Source organism: Rhinolophus sinicus, chromosome 18, assembly GCF_057876585.1.
Source record: "Rhinolophus sinicus isolate RSI-liver-muscle chromosome 18, RSI-T2T, whole genome shotgun sequence".
Taxonomy (NCBI): domain Eukaryota; kingdom Metazoa; phylum Chordata; class Mammalia; order Chiroptera; family Rhinolophidae; genus Rhinolophus; species Rhinolophus sinicus.
In genome coordinates, this window is record NC_142518.1 from 115,204,977 (window position 1) to 115,219,283 (window position 14,307).

The 14,307-nt window shown below is 41.0% G+C and overlaps 1 protein-coding gene across 6 annotated transcripts in view; it reads left to right on the top strand.

Annotated features, from left to right (window-relative positions):
* Positions 1-14,307, top strand: part of KIF4A (kinesin family member 4A) — a 91,711-nt gene that overhangs the window by 18,238 nt on the left and 59,166 nt on the right. For all 6 annotated transcript variants that reach the window (XM_074323590.2, XM_019748006.3, XM_074323588.2 and 3 more), the window contains 3 exons: positions 11,666-11,782; positions 12,413-12,588; positions 13,934-13,995. In XM_074323590.2, the coding sequence (XP_074179691.1) occupies positions 11,666-11,782; positions 12,413-12,588; positions 13,934-13,995 (355 nt within the window). The remainder of the gene's footprint in view (positions 1-11,665; positions 11,783-12,412; positions 12,589-13,933; positions 13,996-14,307) is intronic.

Below are 14,307 nucleotides of genomic sequence, written 5' to 3' on the forward strand. Positions count from 1 at the left end.
TTAGATTGAAAAATAGAACGTTTCCAGCACCCCTGTATGCCCCTCTCGGGTCACAACGCCCTCCCTTTCCTCTAGAGGTAACCAACCGGTCCTGACTTCTGTGATAGTAATTCCCTTGCGTTTTTGTAATCCCGCCTTTTTTTAGTAGTACCTCCTGTGTATACATCTCTAAACAGCATGATTTAGTTTTGTCTATTTTTCAACTTTTCAGCAATGGAATCATGCTGTCTACATTCTTTTGTGTCTTACGTCTTTCATTCAACGTTGTGTGTGAGGGATTCACCTATGTTGCGTACAGCTGTAGTTTCTTTATTTCCATTTTCGTATGGTATCCCATTGTATGACTGCACCACTATTTATTCTTTCTACTGTACATGGATATTTCACTTGTTTCCAGTTTGGGGCAATACTCATCAATGCCCTTATGAACATTCTTGTCGATGTATCCTGATGCATATGTGTAAGAATTTGCCAGGCTATATACCTAGAATTACTGGGTCATGGGGTACATATACACCCAGCTGTCTTCCAGAGTGTTCCAGTGCATAAGAGTCCTTGTGGCTCCACACTCCCCAGCACTGTTTTGGCAGAATTTACAAGTTTTTCCAATCTTAACGGTTGTGCAATGATAATCCTGACTGTCGTTTTAATTTTCATTACCTCGATGACTAAAGGGATCAGTCACCTTTTCATATGTTTATTGGCCACGTATATTTTCTTTTCTGTAAAATGTCTATTCTAGATCTTGCCCATTTTTCTATTGTCTCTTTTTCTTACTGATTTCAAAAAGTAGTTCTTTACATGTATACTGTAGAGTCTCGTCACTGTTCAGTTATATTAATTGCAAACTTCCCCACCCCCACGTGTTTTGTAAGTATTAATATCTTCCCCCTCATCCCTGGCTTGTCTTTTTACTCTGTTTTCATTTATGATTCTTTTATTTTGTGTCTTATTTAAGAACTCCTTTAGTCCCCCAAGGTCTTGAAGATATTCTTCTATGTTGTCTAACAGAAGCATCATCACTTAGCCTTTCACATTTAAGTCTTTAATCCACCTACAACTGTTTTCTGTACTTGGTATGATGTAGGGGTCCAATTTTGTTTTCCATATAAATTCCCATGTGTCCCAGCACTGTTTATTTAAAAGTCCATCCTTTCCCCGACTGATGAGTGGTGCCACTTCTGTGATATATATACAGTGCCCAATATGCAGGTGGTCTGTTTCTGGGCACTATTAATTCAAATTAAGTCCTCCAAATCTATATACATAGTCTGTCTCCCATCTATTTAGGACTTCTTTAGTATTTCTCAGTCATTTTCCCTGTAGAAGTCTTATATGTCTTTTGTTCTATTCTTAGGTAAGTTGTATTTTGACAGTATTGGAAGTTATATTTTAAAATCTTTTTATTTGAATATAATATACAAACAGAAAAATACATATAGCATAAGTGAATACCTTGCTGAATTTTCACAAACTGAACAAATCCATTTAAACAGGACAAATAGAATCTTTTTAAATTTTGTGTTCTAACTTTGTTTTTGGTGTATGGAAGTAAAATGTGTTTTTTAATATTGATTTTGGATATGGGAGCCTGATTGAGTCACCATCTTGATAGTCTGTCTTCACCCACCATGCCAGAACCATTCTACCTTTATGAGCAAAACAACTTGGTTCTTTGCAGTACCCATCTTATCTGAGCGCTCTGTGGCACTGACACTTGAGCATAACTTTCTTGAAACTCTTCCCCTGGTTTGTAAATCCTCGCTCTCCTAGTTCTTTTCCTAACTCAGACTATTCCTTTTCAGTCTCTTGCTTTTTCTTCTTCCTGTTGCATGGTGCTAATTACTACACCCAGCATGATCTCCTCAATTGGGAATAAGTACACACTACCTGCTGTTGATTCTTCCTTAGCAGTACTGTGGAGACGCACCCACTTCCAGTGTCTTCCTACTGACTGTGCAAAGCCCGTGCCTTCGCCCTGCACACCTGACCAAGCGGCTGCAAACGCTTTCGCTCCTAGGAGGCATCACATTCTAAATGCCATAGATCCATTAATCTGCTCAGAATACTGCTTTGTACATGCTGCCTCCCCTGATTGGAAACACAGTGGCACATCACTGCTTACAGGACAAAGCCATGCCTTCCAGACCATTCGTACCCTGGCCCAGCCCAGCTCCTCAGCTGTCTGTCACAGCTTCCCTGCTCACTCTCACTGCAGCCCCACGGCCTCCACAGCATGGCCTGCTCATCCTGCCTTCTGTGCACTTTCACTACAGCCATCTCCTTTTTTCTCCCAGAATGCATCTATTTGCCTGCCCCCCTCACTATCTACAACATAGCCATCTTTCAAAGTCCAACTTAAGTTTGGGGCTCTTTTTTTAATTTTTATTGGGGAATATTGGGGAACACTGTGTTTCTCCAGAGCCCATCAGCCGAGTCAAGTCGTCCTTCAATCTAGTTGTGGACGGCGCAGCTCAGCTCTAAGTCCAGTCGCCGTTTTCAATCTTTTTTTTTCTTCCCAAAGATTTTATTGGGGAAGGGGAACAGGACTTTATTGGGGAACAGTGTGTACTTCCAGGGCTTTTTGTTTTCCAAGTCAAGTTGTTGTCCTTTCAATCTTAGTTGTGGAGGGTGCAGCTCAGCTCCAGGTCCAGTGGCCGTTGCTAGTTGCAGTGGGAGCAGCCCACCATCCCTTGTGGGAGTTGAACCGGCAACCTTGTGGTTGAGAGGACACACTCCAACCAACTGAGCCATCCGGGAGCTCAGTGGCAGCTCAGCTCAAGGTGCCATGTTCAATCTTAGTTGCAGGGGGCAGAGCCCACTATCCCTTGCGGGACTCGAGTTGAACCAGCAACCTTGTGGTTGAGAGTCCACTGGCCCATGTGGGAATCAAACTGGCAGCCTTCGGAGATAGGAGCATGGAGCTCCAACCACCTGAGCCACCAGGCCGGCCCCGTTTTCAGTGTTTAGTTGCAGGAGGCGCAGCTCACCATCCCATGTGGGAATTGAACCAGCAACCTTGTTGTTGAGAGCTCGCACTCTAACTAACTGAGCCATCCGGTCGCCCCTTAAGTTTGGGGCTTTTGATGTTGCTCTTTGTAACCATAGCATCTTCCAATGTATTTTTTCACCTCTGAAAGTACATACTGTCAGGGGGCTACATGGCCGTTTTCTGGCACCCCTATATTTCCACCTTCATCGCCCACCATTTCCTCACAAACTACAGGGTTCCAGCCACAGCAGTGTATTCATCGTTTCCCAAACAGTACTTCTGTTTCAGACCTGTGTCATTGTACTTGTATGTTCTCTGCTGGGTTGTTTTCTTTCTCCCCACTGGCCTGGAAACCTGGTTCTAGAAAGCGTGCCTGTTCTTCCTTCTCTATTGGCTTTTCCCCCTCAGCATAGAAGCATACTAATGGTTTTTCCCATTTTAAAACAAAACAAAATCCTTCATCCTCCTCACACTACTGCTGTCTTCCGTTCACTCTGCTCCTTGCGAGCCCTCCATCGTCAGCCCGTTGAAACTGTCCCTGCTCAGGTCCCCCGGTAACCTGAACAAGTGGATCCATTAGGCTCTTTCAGTCTTCCCCTCACTTGGTGACTGTGTGTTGGACATCCTGCCCCTTCTTCTGGGCATTCGTTCCTCCCTCGGACCTGTGACACTGTCTTCTCCTGGGTTTCCTCTTACTTTTCTGAGGACTCTTTCTCAGCCTCCTCTTTTCCCACCCACCCACACCGGAAACACCCAGGTTCTGTCCTGGGATTTTTTTTTTCTCTTGACACTGTTCAGCCCATCACCTTGCCGCCTCCATACTTAGATGCTTGTAGCTGCTACCTATGTGCTGCTGCTGCCAAGCCTCTACCTCCAGCCCATGCATCACATCTACATTTCAGCCTCAGTGTCATTGCCATCTCATTGCCACCTCAGGAATGTCCCACAGGTACCTCCCATGCCACGCATCTAAAACTGAACTGCTCGTCCCTCCCGGGCCCTCCAGCAACTGCAGTAAATAATACCAGCATCCCCCCAAGCATCCCCATCCAAACCCAAGGCATCATTCCATACTCTCCTTCGCTCTGGTTCCTTCTCCCAATCCCTTCAGTTACCAAGTCCTGTCAGCCTCACTCACTCCTCTCTCACATCACTTTCTTTTCTCTAACCCTACTACCACTGCCTTCATTCAGACCTTCACCATTTCTTAGCTTATAGCAAGCTTTCCAGTTGGGGTCTCCCTTCAGTCGGGTACCCTTTCCAGTCATCGCACAACCAGCAGCCAAGGTCCTTTCTAAACAGGAGCTCCTCAGCTAGGACCACAGGCCTTTGCGAGGCCTCTGTGCTCCAGCCCTGCCTACCCGCCTCGCTTCCCCTCTCCCTACCCGTTCCTCGCAATCTGCTCAGCCATACTAAGTATGCGAATTTCTCTCTTGTCTGTGCGTCTTTGTACATTCTGCTCTCTCTGCCAGAAGCGTCTTCTCTCTGTCTTCACGAGGCTCATCCTATTTTGTCCTTCAGAGCTCAGCTCCGATTTCATCCCCTTGAAGAAACTTTCCTTGACCACCTCCAATTCCTCCCCCCACCCCATCTAGTACTTACCTCCTTCCTACACTAACAGAACCTCAATTCTATATTCCAGTCATCTCCTTATCTGGCTGACTCCCCAAAACAGCAGTCAGTTGAAAGTGGGAACTGTGTCTCATTCATCTTTGAACCCCTAGGGCCTAACACGTTGTCATGGATGCTCATTGAATGCCTGAGTTCTTTCTCCCTTTGGGTCCGACTAGCAGTTCCTATGAAGACTTCAGTTTATAATTCAGATGTCACCCACCGTTGAAACCTCTACTTTCGGTCAAAATCTTTCCATCAATTGATGCTCCATAGTCTTCTTTTGTAACATTTTATTATGATTTTTTTCAAAGACACAGCAAAGTTGAAAGATTTTACAGGAAAACTCCTATACTTAGCATCTGGATTCCACCATTAACATTTTACTCTATTTGCTTTATTACATATCTGTCCGTCTAGCCACTCTTTAATCCATATTCTTTTTTAAAATGCATTTTAAAGTAAGTTGCATACATCAGTATACTTACATCTAAATACTTGAGCTTACATATTATTAACTGGGGTTTAATATTTGTAAATTTTACATCTAAATACTTGAGCTTACACATTATTAACTGGGGTTTAATAAATGTAAAATTTAAAAGGAGAAACAAAATGTAAATGTATATTTGCTGGGTTTTGACAAATGCATTTACCTAAAAACCTATATACCATGTTTCCCTGAAAATAAGACCTAGCAGGACCATCAGCTCTAATGTGTCTTTTGGAGCAAATATTAATGTATTAATATAATAAGACCTCTCCTCCCAGTCAATTGCCACCCTGCCAAGTCTCACAGCATGCTCCCTTTTCATTGTAATTATTTACTTGTCTGTTTTTTCCAGTAGAGTTTGAGTTCCTTGAAGGTAGAGACCAGTTCTTATTTTCCTGCCCCCTGTGCCAAGCATTGTATCTGGCACACAATAGATGTTCAATAACTGGTTTCTTAAACACCAGTTTTTTATTCCCAAATCTACCTTCCAAATATAATTCTGAAATGCCAACTTGATCGTGTTTAACCCCTCTTTAAACCTTTCATTTGTTTCTATCATCTGTCACAGATGTTTTTAATCTGCCTTCCTTTTAAAGCAGAGGAACTGAAATCTTACAACAAATTCTAACAGTCGAAATACATTTTTTAAAAGATTTTAAATTCACATAAATTTATAAGTCCAAATTTGTAACAATGAGTAAGTCAATCGTCAAACAGTAAGAATATTATAGCTATTTTTATGATCACAGTTTCTTTCTTTACATTAACTGGCATATCATAACATTTTCCATGATAAAAATGCAATGTGTTCAGCAAAAGACTTGTATCTAGCATATATAAAGAACTCTAAAACTCAGTGCTAAAACTCAGTCCAACTAGAAAGTGGGCAAAAGACATGACCAGATACTTCATGAAGAGGATACACAGATGGCAATAAGCCCATGAAGAGATGCTCGATATCCTTAGTCATTAAGGAAATGCAGATAGAAACCACAATGAGCTACCTATCACTGCACACCTCTCAGAATAGCTCAAAGAAAAAAATGGTGACAATACCAAATACTGGCAAGAATGTGGAGACACTGGGTCTCTCATACATTGCCGTTGGGAATGGAGAAAGGTAGGCCACTCTGGAAAATAGTCCAGTAGTATCTTCCAAAACTGAACGTATGCTCGCCATACAATACAGCAGTTGCACTAGTGGGCGTTTATCCCAGAGAAGGCGTGTGTTCACTCAAAACCCGGTACATGAGTGCTCATAGCTGCTCTGTTTGGAATAACCCCAAACTAGACCCAACTAAACATCCATCAGCAGGTGAATGGTTAAGCAAACTGGTACATCCATGCATGCCAGCTAATAATACTCAGCAGTAAAAGGAATGAACTTTTGATACAGACAGCACTTGGATGGATACTGCTGCTGCTGATGCTGATGCTGCTGCTGATGATTCTACTTGGAAAACAGGCCGATATCATGATTGTATGGTGCCATTTATACATTGTTGAAGTAACAAAGTCATAGGGGGAACAGATTAGTAGTTGCCAGGGGTTAGGGATTGGGGGTGACAGGGCAGGTGTGCTTGTATAGGGTGATAGGACAGTTCTGTATCTTGATTACGGTGATACTTACGTGAAGTTTTACCTGTGCTAAAAGTGCACACAACTACATGCACACACACGTGACATGTAAATCCGCTCTGGGGATCGTGCCAGTGTTAATTTCCCGGGTTTGATACCCTACTGTAGTTATTATGCAAGATGTTACCATTGGGGGAGGCTGGGTGAAGGTGCAGAAGACCTTTCCATACTTTTTTCTGCAACTTCCTGTGAGTTTCTAATTACTTTGAAATAAAAGGCTTTTTTAATGCAATATAATGAAAGGTAATTTTTTCACTTTCCCTAAATTCCCAGTCCACATCTCTAAAATTCTCTTTCTATACAAATGGAAGCATATTATGTACTCTGTTCTACTCTGCTCTTTATTTTTCCTACTAAATGATATTTGTTAAGACTGTTCCCTATTAGTGTGTGTGTATGTATATGGATATATATATGTATATATATATATATATGTATATATATATATATATATATATGCCATGTTCTTTGTGACATCTATATACTGTGGAGATATGCCATTGTATTTATTATGTTATTCCCTATCAATAAACATTTAGGTTGGTTCCATTTAATAGCTTCTGCTGTTACAAACTAGGCTCCAGTGAACATTCTTAATTCTTTTTTTTTTATTAAAGTTTATTGGGGTGACAACTGTTAGTAAAGTTACATAGATTTCAGGTGAACAATTCTGTATTATATCATCTGTATCGCACATTATGAGTCAGTTCTCTTTCCATCACCATATATTAGACCCTGTTTATCCTCTTCTGTAGCCCCCCACCCCCCTTACCCTCTGGTAATCCCTAAACTATTGTCTATGTCTATGAGTTTTTGTTTCTTCATTTGTTTGTCTTATTCTTTTGTTGTTTTTGGTTTATATACCACATATCAGTGAAATCACATGGTTCTCTGCTTTTTCTGTCTGACTTGTTTCGCTCAGCATTACTCTCTCAAGATCCATCCATGTTGTCACAAATGGTACTATTTCATCTTTTCTTACCACCGAATAGTATTCCATTGTGTATATATATCACAGCTTCTTTATCCATTCATCTATTGAAGGACACTTTGGTTGTTTCCATGTCTTGGCTGCAATGAACATTAGAGCACATATGTCTTTACAGATAAACATTTTCAGATTTTGGGGTAGATACCCAGGAGAGGGATTGCTGGGTCATATGGCAATTCTATTCGTAATTCTTTGAGGAACCTCCACACTGCCTTCCATAGCGGCTGCACCAGTCTGCATTCCCACCAACAGTGTATGAGGGTTCCTTTTTCTCCACAGCCTCTCCAACACTTGTTACTATTTGTCTTGTTGATGAAAGCCATTCTGACAGGTGTGAGGTGATATCTCATTGTGGTTTTTATTTGCATTTCTCTGATGATTAGTGATGTTGAGCATTTTTTCATATGTCTATTGGCCATTTGTATGTCCTCTTTAGAGAAATGTCTCTTCAGGTCCTCTGCCCATTTTTCAACTGGATTGTTTTTTTGTTGTTGAGTTGCATGAGTTCCTTATATTTTGGATATTATCCCTTTATCAGAGGCGTGGTTTGCAAAAATCTTCATATTCTTAATTCTTAATGTATGGTTTCATGGGGATTCTGAATGACAGTTACAATTTTATTTAAGGTTTTGCATCTAATTTTTCCTATCATTTGTTCTGGTGACACATTATCAAGGAAATCCTGATTCACACTGATACATACTTGTGAGTTATAAACATTTTTTAACAGCCCACTTTACAATCTCGGGGTTCTCTTCAATTATTAAACTGATCCTGGAGCTTCAATGAGGAATGATAGAACATTTAAATCCAAAATTGGATCTCTAACAGTATCTTTCCTAACTTGTGTGGTATAATAATTATAAAAGCCTGACACAACACTCACAAGGCTTACAGGAAGCACTGAAGCCATGATTTTGTTTGTTTGGGTTTTTTTTTTTGAGTGTCATTGGCTAAGTGTCTCATATGCACTGTCTCACTTAATCTTTTTTCCATCTTTACTGAGATATTACTGACGTATAACATACTCGTATGTTGGTTTAAGGTGTACAACCGATGATTTGATACATGTGCATATTGCTAAATGATTGACACAATTAGGTTATTTACCACCTCTACCTGCTCACAGAGATCGGCTGCTCAGCAGCTCAGGGCAGCTCTCACCGGCTGCCGGCCACTCACACTGGCTGCCGGCCACTCCTAGCTCCGGCTGCTGGCCGCTCATGCCCAGCTCCAGCTGCTCACCACAGCCCAGCTCGTAGCCCAGCTCCAGGGAGAGCTGTTGTTCACAATCTTAGCTGTAGAGGGCGCAGCTCACTGGCCCATGTGGGAATTGAACCAGTGACCTCGGCGTTAGGAGCACGGTGCTCCAACCATCAGCCACCTGACCGGCCTAAATGCAATTTTAAAAATAGTTAAAATAGTTTAAATAGTGGTGATGACCACACAACAATGTAAATGTGCTTACTGCCACTGAACTTTACACTTAAAAATGGTTAAAATGGTAGATTTTATGTTATGTGTATTTTACCACAATAAAAAAACTTTAAAACAAAATCCAAATTGCAATTGCAGAAACTCTGCAGTATCTCTGTGGTTCCCTGAAGTATCCTAAGGTTCTGAGGAACACAATTTGAAAACTGCTGCCCTACAGAATAAATAAAAATACCTGAGCAGGACACAGCTGTCATGCCCTTTATGACCTGTCCCTAGCTGTCCTTCGGCCTCACTGTTTGTCACTCTCCATCTCTTAACTTGTGCTGTATTCATACTGAACTACCATACTGTACTTCCGAAATGTCAACTGCTCTCTCACAAACATGGGCCTTGACAACTGCTACTTCCTGTGCCTGGAATGCCCTTACATTCTTCTTTCCTCCCCTTACCTCCTCTGTCGCATTGTCCTAGTCATCCTTCACAATTCAGCCCAAAATTTCAATTCTCCTCTGAAGCCTTCCTGTACCTTCCCAGACAAACTTGACCACTCCCTCCTATGAGAAGCCATTTTTGCTGTGCATATTTCTTCCTTTAACATTATATTTGCAATTACTTGTTTTTGTGTGTGTCTGTCTGTGTCTCCCTATAGACTGTGAACTCCTTGAGGGTAGCGATTATTGCTTATTCTTCTTTGTATCTCTAATACCTAGCAGACTGCCTACAGCATTGTACATATTTGCTAAGTGTACAGTGAAGACACTCAGGTGTGTGGAGTGAGAATAAAGGAAACATCCAGGATGTCTCAGGTTTGCTGTTTGTTGGGTGGCTGGTTAGATGATGAGACAATGAGAAGGAACAGTACTGGAAGTGACGTTGAATTGCACAGAAAGATGAGTTCTGCTTTGTTGAATATTTTTGTGCAGTGCTACGTGGGCACAGGCCAGTGGAGGTTATTCAGCAGGCAGCCAAAATATAGCTTTGGACAAAAGGCAAGAGGTCTGGTTTGGAGATGCACATTTAGGGAATCGTTAATATAGGTATTTATTGGAATTCTAGGCTTGGATGAGATAACGCAGGGAGAGTATACATAGTAAGAAAAGAGTATAAGACAGTCCCAAGAGAATATCAACATTTTTTATTAGTTTCAGGTGTACGAAACAACATAGTGGTTACACATTTACACACGCCACAAAGTGATCACCCCAACAACTCTACTACCCCTCTGACACTGTACATAGCTAGTACAATACCATTGACTGTATTCCCTATGCTGTACTTTACATCCCATGACTATGTATTTTTTAATTATAGTTGACATTCAACATTATTTCATATTAGTTTCAGGTGTACAGCATAGTGGTTAGACATTTACGTAACTTATGAAGTGATCCCCCGATTACTGTAGTACCCACCTGACACCACCATAGTTATTACAACATTATTAACTATATTCCCTATACTGTGTTTCACATCCCCTTGACTATTTTGTAACTACCAATTTGCAATGCCTAATCCCTACACTTTCCTAACCCAGCCCCCCAACCCCCTCCCCTCTGATAACCATCAGTTTTTCTCTGTATCTATGAGTCTATTAAATATCAGCATTTAATGGATGGATATTAGAAAGACGATCCCATTGGGTAGACTGGAAATAATTGAGAATGGGGACATAGTAGTTGCATGGCTCTAGAGGGGAGACTTGAAGGTTCCAGAGTTCTTTATATACGTTTTCTACCAATGCCCTCTTCTTAGACTCAACTTGCTCCTCTTTCCAAGGTACCTGGTGCCTCTAAGTGAGCAGCTTAGCTCATTTCCATAGAGCATAGAGATTAAAATCATTAACTTTGGGGCCAGGCTGCCTCCACTAGAATCCTGACTCTGCCCCTTATTAGCTGTGTGACCTTAGGCAAGTCACTTAACTATTCTGTGCCTCCACTCTCATATCTGTCAATACAGGGATAATCATACTTTATACCTACTTTATAGGACTATTATGAGGATTAAATGAGTTAATATGCATAGAGTACCTACAACAGTGTCCGGCTTATAGTAAACACTCTATAGCTTAGTAAACACTCACTTAGCTGTTCTTGTCACTTTCATCATTATTGTTGCCCCTGTGCAGGCACTTTAGTAGTAATGATAATTAGATGATAAAAATGCTGTTCATCTAATTTCACAGCATTAATCTAAAGATTAAGTGTGATAATGGATATAAAAAGTAAATAACTGCAAATGGTTGTTGATGTAGTGGTAGTTATCTGTCCCATGGGAAAGGGCGAGAAGTGCCAACAGACTCAACTATGCAATGAACATTTGGAACTTTGTCCTTTGAACCTTCTTAGAGTCACTCTCAGAAAAGTGAACAGGATCAAGAATTTTCCTTAAGATCGATGAGTGAATATTTCTATGGGGTCTTTATTTCTTTACCTTTCTCAGGACAAATGGATGTAAAATGTTAGATGCTTTACCAAGCAATTGAAATTTTGTTTCCTGCTATTAGGCATTAATATTAACCGAGGCCTCCTGTGCTTGGGAAACGTAATCAGTGCTCTCGGAGATGACAAAAAGGGTGGCTTTGTGCCCTACAGAGATTCCAAGTTGACTCGACTGCTTCAAGGTAAGCCTCTAAAACTAAGAGACAGTGACTCAGAATGGTAGTGCTGAGGAAGCAAAATACCTGCTCCATTATGTAATACAGATAGTCCAGGTTTTTGGACTATCACACACAGAGCTGTCTAACTGATAAATAGGAAAGAGACCTGTTGGCAAGCAGGCTTCTAAAACAATGGAAAGATGTCTTCATATGTGGCTTTGAGAGCCAAGCAATTTGTAGAATGCCAACTGTACTTAGTACTTTGGACCTCAAAATGAACTTCGTTACTATTTCTTTATTACTTAGTGCTGAGAAGCAGAATTCCCTGGAGAGTTCAAATCTACCTAGAGGGGGCATCCTAGGAATGTTTAACTCCCACAGTAGCTCGGAACTTGCTTGGGCCTGGCCCCAGTTCTTTTAACCTGATCAACTTCTGCACTTAGTCTCTCTCAAGAATGACACATGCAGTAGGATTCCCAACTATTATTTTATACATCAGAAATCTTTGTGTTTTTATATTGTCAGTAGTAGGAAATTGGTTGAAAGTCAATTTTTTTTTCTTACAGCTCTGACTTTGAAGTCCGCGGCCCACGTAGACAGCTCTGCTTGTGTCCTATTTGTTTGATTTCATTTCCCCCCATTGTTCTTTTTCAGATTCTCTAGGAGGTAATAGCCATACTCTTATGATAGCCTGCGTGAGTCCTGCTGACTCCAATCTAGAGGAAACATTAAATACACTTCGCTATGCTGACAGAGCAAGAAAAATCAAGAATAAACCTATTGTTAATATTGATCCACAGACAGCTGAACTCAGTCATCTGAAACAACAGGTATAAATTTGATGAAAGCAATTAAAAGAATGTGAGTGGGATGATAGAGCTTTTGTTCCTCAGCTTCTCTACCCGAAGTTTACAGATGTTAGTTGAGCATTATGTTAGTTTGGGGAAATCTTAAAGTAGCTCCTATTAACATGTTTGGTGACACATTTAAGATTGGGGCGTAGCATTGGAGATTTCACTGAAGAAGAAGAAGTGAGCAGTGAGAGGTGAGGCAGGAGAGATAGGCAGGAATCAGATCCTGAACGTCCTCATATGACTTGTCAAAACTATGGGGAGCCATTGAAAGATTTTAAGAGAGTGACATGGTGAAATGTTTTAGGGATAGACTCTAGCAAGTCTAAAGAAAGTGGATTAAAAGTGGGCATAACTAGAAATAGGAAAATAAATGAGGCTGTTATAATAACCCAGGTGAGAACTGTGGCCTGGATTAAAGACAGTAGCAACAGGGATGAAGAGAAGAGGACAAACTTAGGATGGAAACCAGGAGGTAGAATGTATAGGGCTTACTTGGTAACAAATTTGATGTGGGAAGGTGGGTGAGGAGAATCAAGGTTGGTTCCCAGGTTTCTTGCTAGGACAACTGAGTAAATGGTAGTAGCAGTCAGTGAGTCAGGGAATACAGGAGGAAAAACAGGGTCAGGTTGAAAAATGGAAATGATGAAATTCAGTTTAGGGCATTTTGAATTTGACATCTAAGGGGGACATCTAAGTAGAGTTGCTAAGGAGCAGAATGTGGTTGGATGGACAGTGAGTGCTACATGAGGAAGTGGAGGAAGCTGATAGGCTCTTCTTTCAAGAAGATAGGATGAAGGAAGACAAGAGGTAGGTAGTCAAGGGTCAAGGGATGTGGGTCTGTTTGTTTTTAAAATATGGAAGAGACTTGAACACATGAAAGAACCAGTTGGGAGAAACTGAAATTGAGAATAGGGACTGGTTGATAAGGGGTCTCTTGGAGCAAAGATGAACCAAAAAAGACTTAGAAAATCCGCTAGAAGAATACAAGGAAAAGCTGCTTCTCCTATTCCCCCCACACTGCCAAGCCCAGGGCTGAGTTTGATTTTTTTAAAATAGATGCCCAATAAAAACTCATTGAAATGCTTAGGTGAACAGTACTAGTTATCAAAGTACTAGTTATTCGTGTTATGCTCATTGTCCTTTAATCAACGAACCCTGGTGCATTCTGTAGTACCTAAGATATGCCTTAGATTTCATTGCTATTGAGTCAAATGACCCTAGTTAGTTCTGGTTACTTACTAGTGCTGGTAGTCCTGGTAATTTCACTGATAAAAGGAGAAGTTGCTTTTGATTGGTGACTATTTTTCTTTGCATTTCCCAGGTGCAACAACTACAGGTCTTGTTGCTACAAGCCCATGGAGGTACATTGCCTGGATCTATAAAGTAAGAATCACAGGTTAATTTTAAATGTATATTCTAGCAGAGGCTATTTCTCCTTGTGGTTATTTTTCCTGATACAATAAAGTTTCTGGTAGCACTTGGTGTCAAGCTAGGGATCTTACCAAACTTGCTGACTGTTTAGGACTTAGCTAGTTACCATTGAGGCAAGCTGATATAATGGGAAAAACATGGGTTCTGCCCTTAGGAATGTGTGAATTAGAATTCTATTATATGGAAGACCTGTCTCTTTTCCCCCACTTATTTACTTGATGTTTTCTTCATATATGCATAGACTCGTGGGTATTTATTTGTCCT